Raw genomic sequence first — 11858 nt, 5'->3', positions numbered from 1 at the left:
GTCCGTGAATGAGCCCAATTCGCATTTCTGCGACCCACAAAGTTCATGGGCTCCTTATGGGCTTCGAGCAGTCTATCCACACTGCACCTCAAATTTTAGAAGAAGAAGAAAAAAAATCGAGCCCACTGGTCAGCTTCCACAACCGGCTCCCTCGTCCGTCGCCCCCGTCTCCGCCGTTGCGGCGAGCATCCGGAGCAGCCAGCGACGCCACACGCCGCGGAGCGCGAGCGGAGCTCGCACATGCTGCTGGGCTTTATCCGCCGCACCGCCGTGGCGGCAGCGTCCTCGCCGGCGGCGGGCCTCCGACAGGTGCCCCCAATTTTCCATTCCTCTGAGCGTGTGGTGCTGTTTGCGATTCATGCCGCTCGTTCCGCGACCCAACTAATTTGGTTGGTTTCGGAAGTGATTCGAGCGTATAGAAACTCTAGAATCCTGATGCGTAGAGCTCTGATGTTGAACTGACGACTCAAGAGGAAGGTGCTGTTTAGCATGCTGGAGTTCCGCGTGGCGTGGTTACAAGTATTGGTTAATGGTGGAATTTGATGAGGGTTTTGTGTAAATGCCTCTATAATAGTTAGGACTGTCTGCTAGTTGTGATTGCGGGAAATAGCAGTGCTCTATGTGAAGCCTGACAAAACTTTTGATTTCTGAATTTTGCAGTTTCAGACTGCATACCATAGAAGCAACGAGAGGCTATCACCTGCACGAGGTAAGTGTGGCCAATGGCCATACTCTCCCCTTCCTAGCTGCTAGAGGGCTCTTGATCTATCTGTGTTAAGCCTATCAGCTTCTCATATCCAATTGGTGATTGTCCCAAAAGACAGGCTATGGCGTGCGCATGCCACACCAAACTATGTTTGGGCGATTGTCCCTGTCACTTGGTGCTTATTATGTCAAGCTTGATATTGTATTTTATTTCATTTGACCAGTATTACAAATATCTGCAAATTTCTCACCTACTATTTGTTGCACAGAGAAGACCAAGAAGTTTCATACGGTCTTAATTTGGCCATTGCGGGAAGAGGTGTCATTGTGAAAGATAAGGTCTTCCATAACTTGGAGACATCCGAACTTCAGAAAGCCGGTGCTACTTACCTAGGTATATGCAAATTTTTGTTATCCTGTTGTGATGTGTACATACTGTTGATATGATACTAATTGTGCAACTCTGTGCCTTCCTGCATCTGGAGCATGCAGACAAACAGTCTGGTATTCCACTTCATGTTAGAGGAGATGTCACTGGCAGGGTCCCTGATGTTTCAAAAGCTCAATTTGCAAAGCTGCTGAAACTGGTAGGTTCTAAACTTCGGTTCAGCCCTCAATGGGATGTTCAATGATGATTCTCATGATTGGAGCTTAAATAATGTCAGCCTTTATTAAGCATCCTAAATTTTCAGATGGCTCTTCTTAATTTAGTCAGAGCATCTCCCTGTGTTATGACAGACTGCTTGCTTATATAGGTCACGTTTCACCTTTCATCCATCTCATGTCTATATGTTCAAGATGGTGCCATTTGTTCTTCAGGAGAATGTGATGCAAAGGTCCGAATCATTAGTGATAACCCCTCTGCTGTTATGTTACTGTCAAATATCCTTTGGAAAATACCAGATCGTGCGATTTCCCATGACACATCCCCGTTGACTATATATGCTACCAGTTCCATAAGGTATATTTTCTTTTTCGTTCTTTCACAAATGATTTTAACTTGTCTCTTCATTCAAGTTATATGTTTACTAACAAGAACGAAAAAATGTAGTTGTGGCTATAAAGGAAGGCTAAATAATACCTTTCTTTATGAATGTATGAAACAGTAATAACATCAAGACTATTCTTGGTTCTGGAACACAATATGCTAATGGCTTTGCAGCAGCGGACATTGAACGCGCATCTCTAATCCTATGTGGTAAAGCATTTGCTGATTCAGCTACTGTGAAAGATGCCCTTACTGCTGTGACAGCCCCGATATTATCTGCAAGAGGTGGCCTCCCTGTTCCAGGCTGGTAAAGTTTGCTTATTATTCTTTCTTTGTACTCTTTCAAGCACTTTCTTATTTTTCTTCCATGTTGTGTGTTTCAGGCTTCTGTGCTTTGGTGGTTCTATTGTATTATTGTTTGCTCCAGTGGAGATAATCATGTCCTGCTCAGAAATTCAGAATGCTCTATTGTCTATTGACTGTGGTGCAGTCATCTCTTCTAAAGGGTCTACTGTGCTTTTCCCTACCAAGGCAAAGAGGGAGCCAAAATTGTTTACCAAACCAACTACAGTAATTATTGTATCATCAGATAGGTAATGAAGAGCCTTTTCTTTAATAACATGATTTCTCTTGTTTAAAACACACCATCTATGGAGTTCTGTAACAGATCTTTTGCTAAACAGCAACATCAGCATACACTTGTCTGAAAGCTAAAAATGAAATAAACTAGTAGCTGCGACGATAAGGAGGAATGAGACTCCAAGTTTTCTAACAATGTGTTACTGTCTTCTGTACTTTCAGCACTGGTGCCATAGCATCAGTATCAAAGCTCTCTCCTGGCCAGGCTGCTTACCATTTCTTGGTTGGTTATCATGATGGTAAATTCATCCCAGCTTACAGCAGGGGGCCCTCTCCTGCTGACCCACTTGCACTTGCAAGTTCCTTATTCACACATGTAGGTGACTCAATTACATTGCTTTTCACTCTAGTTATTTAGTAACTAGTCACTAGTGTTAGCTCTCTACCTTCTGCCCACTATTGTTTTTTCTGGTATTGGTATCTGAAGATTGATGTGCTACCTTTGCAGTTGAAAGAAGATGATACACAAACATATCTGATCAATGCTAAGCACTCCGGAAAGTACATTGACGGTATTATAACATGAGCTTCCTTTCATGTATTATTCAGTTTGCTTTTCTGGAATGGACACTAAGATGACAAGCATTGTCAAACAGGCAAGGGGTTTATGGAACTGTTAGAGCTTGCACTATCTCAGAATCTGCCTGACATCAAAACTGAAGACTTTAGAGGTAAAATGTTCTTGGCGCGTACATTTAGTCAATATCCTGGTAAGCTGTATCCTATAGTTTACTCCAGCTTTAACAGAAAAAAAAATACATGTTTTGATTGCAGTTGGCGAACTTAAGGGGAAGTACAGGAGCTTTCTATCCAGCAAATTTGGCAAATGTTTACCCGAGGAATTTTGTTTCTAGGATATGTACTCTGATGATGTAGTGTACATTTATCTTGTACTGACACAGATTTACATTTTAACTTGAATATATCTCCTATTCCGTCTCAATTAAAAAATGTTCATTATTAGCTTGGCGCTTGGATACTGTAACGGGCCATGAGTTGACTTGGGCTGCATATCCATTTCAGTCAAAATTTTGTTAAGCAGCAGAATGTAGAAAAGTTTCAGTACACGTATGACTGTGAGCTTCCAGACTTCAGCATTCTGTGGAATCGATTCGGTCAGCTTCGTAGTAGGCCAGTAGGGAAAGGTGTATTGTTGCCCTACATGGTATAAATCATTCATGCTGCACTGTTACTATTTACACTGTCACTTCGGTCCCATTACTGATTTTACTTCTGCTGGAGCAATCAGAGTGCAGTATGCGGTGAAACAGTGGAGGACAGAATAAAAGGCGTCAACCGGCAGCATTGAAATTGAAGCCTACCGTTCAGTTCATGCGGGAGGAGTCAGGCTTCACATGGTTTCACTGAGAACCGGTGCGGTGGTCCTCCTATACCATGCATCTCCATGTGTAGCTCATGCTCATCTGCATCCACAAGACAGGAGAAAAGGCAAAGCAGGTGATTCCTGCAGGGATGGACTTGCACAACCGTTACCGATATCTAATCACATCTGAAACTCGCATATTTGCATGCATTACCGAACGGTTCAACCAATTCGGCGGTGGACATGGTAATGACTACTGAGCACCTGATCTTTTGGTGTTGCAGATAGGATCATTTATTCAGGTATATCACTTTGCACAATCATCTAGCTTCTCCTAGTCCTATCCATCCTTGAGAGTCAACTGAATAATTTGGAAATAATAACATGTGCCCGTATAATGTAGCCTCTTTTATTGACTTTATAGTTAGAACGGTGCGGCAAATGCCAAAGGAAAAGGAAAGGAGCTGGAGCAAACCCATTATTGAGGAGCAACAGCCTCATCAAGAACTCCACTGGCTATCACATGCTTAACAGGCCTTTTCCATCCAATAATCCATCATGACCCGTAACTATCATCACTCTGTGATGTCAGCTCAGGAACATGGTGGTCACCATTTTCATAAAGCATTCTGTTGCCATAGGCAGCTACATTAACAGAGCATATATGAACAATTACAAGAGCTAGAAAACGAATGATCTCAATAATACAAAATGTAAGACATGAACTCAGGGGTTGTAAATACAAACGACATTTTGTATCCTTTGAACCATCATTTGCTTTACTATATCATGGTGGGAGATAGAAACTAGATGGCTAGTGTCACATAGCATAGAACAAAGAATATCATGAAATGGTTTTATGCTAATTTTCGCTTTTCTTCTTCAGCAAACCACCAAATCTCTTCAGCAAAGGCTTCTTCTTTTGCTGTTGCTGCTGCTTGGTTGGTGATGTGCTGCCACTGTTCTCCTTCGTCGAGTGCAGCCCGTTGCTGTCAAGAGCTGCATCTCCCTTGTTTGATTCCAAATCAATTTGTGAGTCGCCGTCATTCTCCTTCTCCTTAGACGAGTCATAGTCAGTGTACTTGCTGTTTTCCCACATTTTCGCAACTACTACAACAGGTTCATCGTCCTCTTCACTGCCCCCCTTCTCATTATCTTCTTCCTTGGTGCTACCATTTATTGTGCCATCTTTTGCATTAGCAAGCTGGGAAGAGAGCTCCTTAATCTTCTCAGACGAAGCTGATTCCTTTGCCTGTAAATCATCATTCTCCTGTTTTATGTTCTGCAGCTCATTCTCTTTGTCTAATAGCTTCTCCTTCCATTGGATAGTTTCAGCCTTGGCTTCCTCTTTGATTCTGTTAGCTTCTGTTAGCTGAGCTTCAAGGTGCTGCATCTTCTCCAGCAACTCAGCATTTTCATTTTCCTTGTCCTTAACCTCCTCCATGGTCCTATCCATCTGAACCCTGATAGCGACTATTTCTTCTTCTGCATTCTTAATAGAATTGACAAAACTTAGCTCCTTGGACTGCCATTCCTCGTGCGCATTCTTAGCTTCTGCTTCTAGTCTTTCAATTGACTTTGTAAGGCAAACCTTCTCATAGTTTGCTTCATCAAGCATTACCTCATAATTCTCCTTTGTATTCTTCAGACTCATGTTAAGTTCCTCTACTTGTGCTTGAGCACGCTCAATCTCATCTTGTTTGAGAAGGTACTTCTCCTGCGCTTCTCTAGATTCAGCTGACATTTCCTGTAAGGCCGAGGCCAGACCTTCCATTGCCTTCTTAACCTTCTCAACTTCATCTTTGCTAGCTTCAAGCTCCTCAGCCAGCTGGTTCTTCTGTTCAGTCAGGGTCTCTATTTCTGAACTAGCATTTTTATCACTGTTCAGAGCATCCATTTTCTCTTCTTCCGTTGCACGGAGCTTCAATCTAAGTGCTTCGACCTCCGCCCATAAATCAGCTGCCTCTTTCTCTGCAGCAGTTAGCCGTTTGCCCGAATCATCAATATCCCCCTTCTGTCTAGTAACCTCATCCTCCAAGAACCTGACCTTGTCCTGAAGAGCAGCAACTTTGGATTCTTTCTCACGGAGCATACTACTTGCTGCATCCAGTTCTTCCATAGCTGAATTCAAAGACTCGCCCTTCAAAATGTTAGACTGATCGGCTTCTTCCAACCTGACCTCGAGCAGCTGTGCCTTCTTCTGCCATTCATCAGCTAATTCGCCTGACTTTGAGCCTGCCTTCTTAGCATCAGCAATGTCAATCTTAAGTTCTTCAACCACACGCTCCAATTGAACCGCTTTCTCTTCAGCAGGCTTTGCTTTCTCAAGCTCAAGCTTTAATGCAGAGTTCTCTGTTTCAAGCTTCTGAATCCTATTGGCAGTCTTCTTTGCCTTGCCATCCAGCTTGGAATCAACCAGCTCTTTGAGGCGCTTAACCTCTGCAGTGAGGAGCTCAACTTCCTCAGCCTTCGCCGCAGAGGCCCTAATGGCATCATCTACCTGGCTGAGCGCTTCGTTCTTGGCATCGATTGCATCGGCCAGCTCATACCTAGCCTTCTCAAGCTGCTCTACCGTCGACCGCAGCGCGGCAGCATCAGCTTCCTGCTGGCTCTGCATGCTCCCCAGCTTCCTCTGCACAGACTCGATGCTCGTCTGCTCTGACTGGCCAGCAGGGAATTTCTCAGCCTCCGATGCCTCCGCGGCCTTCCTCTGCGCATCCAGCGCCTCCTGCAGCTTGGCATTGGCCTCATCAGCCACCTTCTTGGCACGCTCCAGCTCCTCGAGGACTTTCCCCTTCTCCTTCTCCTTCTCCACCAACTGCTCCTTGGCCTTCACGAGCTCCTCCTGAACCGCGGCAAGCTGCCCCTGCAGCTCCTGAGGAGACTTCACGGCCTGCTGCTCCTGCGCGGGCTTCGCGGGCTTCCCTTGCTTCTGAAACCATCAAAAACAAGTCAGAATTCCGCGAAAGCAAACAGATTTCCGCACCCACAGCGGCAGTAATCGCGTAGCGCCGTACCTCTGGAGGCGTGGCGAGCCGGGAAGAGGCCTTGGGCGTGGGCGCCTTGCGGTCGGCCGACCCGGGGGACTTGTCAGCTGCGCGCGGCGTGCCATGGGCGGCGCTCGCCTTGGGCACGGCCGGCTTGCGGGGCTTGCTGTCCTTGGGCGTCGGCGGCGTGCCGGCGCCGCCCTTCTTCTCCTTCTCCGGCTTGCCGTTGCTCTTCGCCTCGGCCGAGCCAGATCTGCGCTCCGGGAAACCAAACCACCATCAGTCGACGAAAACCAACGCCTCTACCCGCCGAGGCGCCCGCGGAGATCCGCCACGCCGGGACCTCGCGGTGATCAGCAACCGGAACCGCAGCACGGAAGGAGAAGGGAATGATGGGGGCACTCACTTGGTCTTGGAGCCCTGCATTGCTGCGCCGCTGCCGCTGCCTGTGCTGGTGCTGCTCCGTCTCCTCCTGCCGCTTGGTGCGTCGCTCTCCAACGGACGGGGGGAGAGGCGCTATGAATGCGAGAAATTGAGGGGGAAGGAGTGGTGGGTGAGCGGTTGCGGCCGCTCTGCCACTAGTTGAAGAAGATGGACGGAGTGGGGGGCTCGCGGCGCGGGGCTACAAGACACCGGCGCCGATCAGTATCCCAGTGGGTTGCTGCTGCCGCTGGGGTCTTCACATTTTCCTCGCAGGTTTTTATTTTGGAGAGAGAGAGAGAGAGAGAGAGAGAGAGGCGAAGCGGCCGGATCACCGGACAGGCACACGGCCATGCATGCTGGGTGGTCAGGGAAGCGGACGGGGGAGTTGGAATGCGTTAATCTTTGTTACGTTGCGGCCTTGCGGGTTTGCAGCTGCGGTATCACGTCACTCTCGCTCGTTTTATCCTGTGAAAGCAGACGAAATCCTTTCCATGTGTTTTGTTTTTCTTTCGTTGTCTTGGTGGTTTTGCATAATGAAGCAGCATGGTCCTTGCAAGACGGCCTGTTGCTTTCAAAAAAAAAAGGAAAAAGATCTTCTTGCGTGTTTATTAGAGAAAATACTCCTACTGATCAGTACTCTTTGATACGTCTCCAATGCAAGGACCGGATTAGCTGGTCTGCCGTATCCAACCGTTCGGCGCTGCGCATCGGATTCTGGATATCATCGGTGACGGTGAGGCTTTCCAGGTCGGTGTGTCGTTTTGCTCGTCAGCCTTCATGGAGTGGGAGACTCGTGGCCGGCCCACACAACGAGCCCGACACCCATGATTAGGCTATCTCCACCGGCATCCGGTAAAACGATCTGTTCCCTATTTTAGCGGACACTGTAGCATCCGGCGTTGCTCCAGCGGTAACCGCTATGCGGTGCGGTAAAATGGAGCACCACCTCTCCGTCCCGCATCCGTCCCGCACAGAGGATGCGTCCTCCATCCCGGTCGCGGGGCCCGCATCTTCACCAGCTTCCGCGCGGGCGCGGGAGGGGCGACGGGCGACGGGCGGAGGGCGGAGGGCGCCGGGGCGGAGGGGCGCGGGACGGCAGGGGCGGCGCGGCAGGGGCGAGGCGGAGGGGCGGCGCGCGGGCAGGGGCGGCGCGGGACGGCGGGCGGCGCGGCAGGGGGGCGGCGCGGGCGCGGGAGGGGCCACGGGCGGCGGCAGGGGAGCGTCGGCGGCGCGGCGGAGGCGGAGGGCGCGGAGGAGGGGCGGCGCGGCAGGGGAGCGGCGGGGCGGCGCGGCAGGCGGGGGCGGCGCGGCAGGGGAGCGGCGGGGCGGCGCGGGACGGCGGGCTGCGCGGGCGCGGGAGGGGCGACGGGCGCGGCAGGGGAGCGGCGGGGCGGCGCGGGACGGCGGGCGGCGCGGGCGCGGGAGGGGCGCCGGGCGCGGCAGGGGAGCGGCGGGGCGGCGCGGGAGGCGGCGGGGCGGCGCGGCGCGGGAGGCGGAGGAGGGAGGGGCGCGGGGGGCGGAGGCGGAGGAGCACGGCGCGCGGCGGGCAGGGGCGCGGAGGAGGGGGCGGGCGCGGAAGGCGGCGGGCGCGGAGGAGGGAGGAGGGAGGAGGAGGCGGGCGCGGAGGAGGGAGGAGGGAGGAGGCGGCGGGCGCGGAGGAGGGAGGAGGCGGGCGGCGCGGAGGAGGAGGAGGAGGAGGGGGCGGGCGGCGCGGAGGAGGAGGAGGAGGGGCGGGCGGGCGCGGAAGGCGGCGGGCGCGGAGGAGGGAGGAGGGAGGAGGAGGCGGGCGCGGAGGAGGGAGGAGGGAGGAGGGAGGAGGCGGGCGGCGCGGAGGAGGAGGAGGAGGAGGGGGCGGGCGGCGGAGGAGGAGGAGGAGGGGCGGGCGGCGCGGAGGAGGAGGAGGAGGGGGCGGGCGGCGCGGAGGAGGAGGAGGAGGAGCAGGGGGCGGGCGGCGCGGAGGAGGAGGAGGAGGGGCGGGCGGCGCGGAGGAGGAGGAGCAGGGGGGCGGGCGGATGGACGCGGCGGCGCGGAGGAGCGGCCGGCGGGCGGAGGAGGAGGGGCGGGCGGGCGGCGCGGAGGAGGAGGAGGGGTGGGCGGCGGCGGAGGCGGGGGCGGGCGGAGGACGAGGAGGGGCGGGCGGGCGGGCGGAGAGGAGGAGGAGGGGGGGCGGAGGCAGAGGAGGGGGGGGGTTGCGGCGGTTGGAAAAATAGAAAAAAAAAATTGAGATTGTGGGGTATAGAGGATGCAAATAGAGGATATCGTTGGAGTTAGGTTTGGTATAGGGAATGAAGTTGATATGGAGGATGGAAGTAGAGGATGAAATTTAGAGGACATCGCTGGAGATAGCCTTAGCAGGAGTAGTTTACCGCCTGTTCCTGCGAGCGAGCAGTCACCGTCACCGCTCACCGCGTACGATGATTCCTGAAATGGCGAGTGCTCCGACAGCATAATTTTAGTACTACTAGCAAATTCACCTAGGAATTTGGCCTCGGTGTGGACTGTGCATGCCAGGGCGGCGGCTAGCCGGCTACCGTAGTGGTCAAAAAGGGGCGTGTCGGGCTAGCACCTCGGTTCTCCTTAAACAAACATCCAAGTCTGAAGTAAAAATCTTATAAATTTATTTGTTGTGACCGACAAAGCATAAAAGTGTACTACACAAAAATAGGATTGTGCGGGAGAGCTCAGAAAAATTGTGGATATCTCAAGAACTAGAGCTTGAGGTACCAATGAGCATGGGCAAAGCAGAGTCGGTGTTAGTTATCTCTAAATAATGCAATTTAGGTTGCATTAGGTCATTTGCGGTGATAGTTTTATAGAAGTTTCATGCGCATTAAATAAAGTGACACATCAGTTAATTTGGTAATATAGTAGAAATTTTAATAGAAGAAAGAAAAAACCAATTTCATTTGGATGAAACCACAGCTTGATACAAATACCACTCTTCATAAGTCATGAAATTAAATTTTATGTGAAGTCTATGAAATAATAATATCAAACCATGCACTAAAGGGGTAATTTGAAATAATATTTTATTTTCTTCTTGCTGATGTGGCAATCTTACAAACGTCAATATGAAATCCTCCACTCTGACTAGCTTTACAAATTTCACAAACTCAGAAAAGGATTTGCCATGCCTCGTCCAGGGTTCATTCGAAACTCCAAGGAGCCCCTCGTTTAGGAGTACTTCATTTTGCTGTAAACATGTGCCCTAGAGGATGTAGACATGTAGTGATGCTGTGGGGACACTCAGATTTGGCAGCTAGAGGATGAGCCGTCAGTGCATTCCTTTCTATGCACGAAAGAGGCCGGAGAACAGCGGGAAAGAGGGACAGAACCATTCTCAATCTGGTGTCCTTGAGAAAATTACTCACACGCTAACTTTCAAAAGGGAAAAGAAAATTACCCACGCACAGCTGGGAAACACAGGAGACCTCGGCAGGTGCTCTGCTTCGGAAGGATCCTCGCGTGTACACTGCCAGATCAGACGTACAGTAGGAACAGCTAAAGCCATCATATCGAAACATCGATCTGCAGGTCATCATTAATCATGGAGCCCCAACCAAAACACCTCCATATAAGTATAAACCCCGCACTCTGTCCAGCTCAGAACCCAGATCCGGCAGCGATTTCATAGGTCCAGCTGGTTATGCTCCGCCGCAGATCTCGCCCTGGGCCCTAACCACTGGCGGTAGGTAGAACCGTAGAAGTAGATTGGTAGAGAGAGGAGGCGAGGCATGGGCAAAACCTCGAGTCCCTGACGCCGAAGCTCCACCAAGAAAGGAAACTGGTCGCCGTCGTCGTCAACCTCCGTTCCAGCTAGAAGGCCTAGAGCTAGCCGTGGTTCCTGCTCCTGCCTCCTGCGTAGGATGGGACGCGCATATGCTGAGCCCAGCAACCAGCATATGCCATGTTGCTGTTGGATGGTCTCCGTCGTCGGCCATGTGGGGGCAAACGTTTGATGAGGCTGTTGGCCTGGATTGGGGGTCATCGGACACGAATTGACTTTAGAGAAGATGACGCCGGCCGGCGCGTCCCGCAAGCAGATAGTTGTGCTATTGAAGGTATAAAATTGACGCCTCTGGCCTCTGGGTAGATAAGGGAATGTCTCTGAAGTTCCGGCTATAAGTATTTGGGCGACTTGAGCTCGGCATGTGCAAGACAGCAAGAGCATCTCCGACCATGTGCTTCCAGTCCTTCGAAATAAAGAGATAGAAAAAAAGGAAGGGCGAGGGGTGCTGCTGACTGCTGAACTGGCCGCTGCTGGGCTGCATGCAGCTCATGTTTTTAAATCGCCAGCTAAAATATTTAGCGGTAGGGCTGTTTAAATTGTCGGTATTTAGCGAGCTTTAGCGGAGCTAAATGTCATAACAGCAGCCCTTCTTAACCATTATAGCCGGCTATTTAAAATCTTAATGGAGGCTCACACAGGACAAAAAAAGCTCGCTAAATACCATAACAACTGCCCCTTACTAGCAGCTATAGCCGGCTATTTAAAACCTTGACACAGGTCCACAAATTCCTCGTTGGAAGGAGCCTAGAAATGAAAACCATTTAAAACCTTTGGTGCACGCCTGCGAATTCCTCGTTGGAAGGAGCCCGGAAAAGAAACAGGACAAAAATAATTGGGGTGAGAGAGGCTCGAACTCTCGACCTCAGGATCACTCGCTTTAGCTATGAGACCTACGCGCTAGCCAACTGCGCCACCACCCCTTTGGTGTACGCTTCCTACCGATAGGATAAACATAATTAGCCCGTGACAAAACTTTGAATCCAACCCCATGTGCACAGGGCA

General features: G+C 50.9%; 2 protein-coding genes and 1 non-coding gene across 4 annotated transcripts; 1 reads left to right on the top strand and 2 right to left on the bottom strand.

Annotated features, from left to right (window-relative positions):
• The first annotated feature begins 128 nt into the window (after window positions 1-128).
• On the top strand, window positions 129-3295 carry LOC112899708. 2 transcript variants are annotated; one of them, XM_025968277.1, is made up of 12 exons: window positions 129-309; window positions 661-709; window positions 825-881; window positions 980-1099; window positions 1198-1292; window positions 1461-1666; window positions 1812-2000; window positions 2077-2286; window positions 2495-2648; window positions 2781-2844; window positions 2929-3003; window positions 3107-3295. In XM_025968277.1, exons 1-12 carry the CDS (start codon window positions 241-243, stop codon window positions 3184-3186), a joined length of 1368 nt encoding a protein of 455 aa, XP_025824062.1. In that variant the 5' UTR covers window positions 129-240; the 3' UTR covers window positions 3187-3295. The 2 variants fall into 2 exon arrangements, with proteins under 2 accessions (XP_025824062.1, XP_025824063.1); XM_025968278.1 differs by lacking the exon at window positions 825-881.
• A 905-nt stretch (window positions 3296-4200) lies between these two features.
• On the bottom strand, window positions 4201-7365 carry LOC112899707 (WEB family protein At5g16730, chloroplastic-like). Its single transcript, XM_025968276.1, has 3 exons — window positions 7050-7365; window positions 6674-6896; window positions 4201-6588 (listed from the first exon to the last, which is right to left on the bottom strand). The coding sequence occupies exons 1-3, from the start codon at window positions 7067-7069 to the stop codon at window positions 4519-4521; spliced, it is 2313 nt and encodes a 770-aa protein (XP_025824061.1). The 5' UTR covers window positions 7070-7365; the 3' UTR covers window positions 4201-4518.
• A 4324-nt stretch (window positions 7366-11689) lies between these two features.
• TRNAM-CAU lies at window positions 11690-11776 on the bottom strand. The gene is given in 2 exon segments: window positions 11690-11725; window positions 11739-11776. It is a non-coding gene; the product is annotated as a tRNA-Met (tRNA).
• Between the last annotated feature and the right edge of the window lie 82 nt (window positions 11777-11858).

The sequence above is a fragment of the Panicum hallii genome, chromosome 7, assembly GCF_002211085.1.
Source record: "Panicum hallii strain FIL2 chromosome 7, PHallii_v3.1, whole genome shotgun sequence".
Lineage (NCBI taxonomy): Eukaryota > Viridiplantae > Streptophyta > Magnoliopsida > Poales > Poaceae > Panicum > Panicum hallii.
This window is presented reverse-complemented; position numbering and strand designations above follow the sequence as displayed.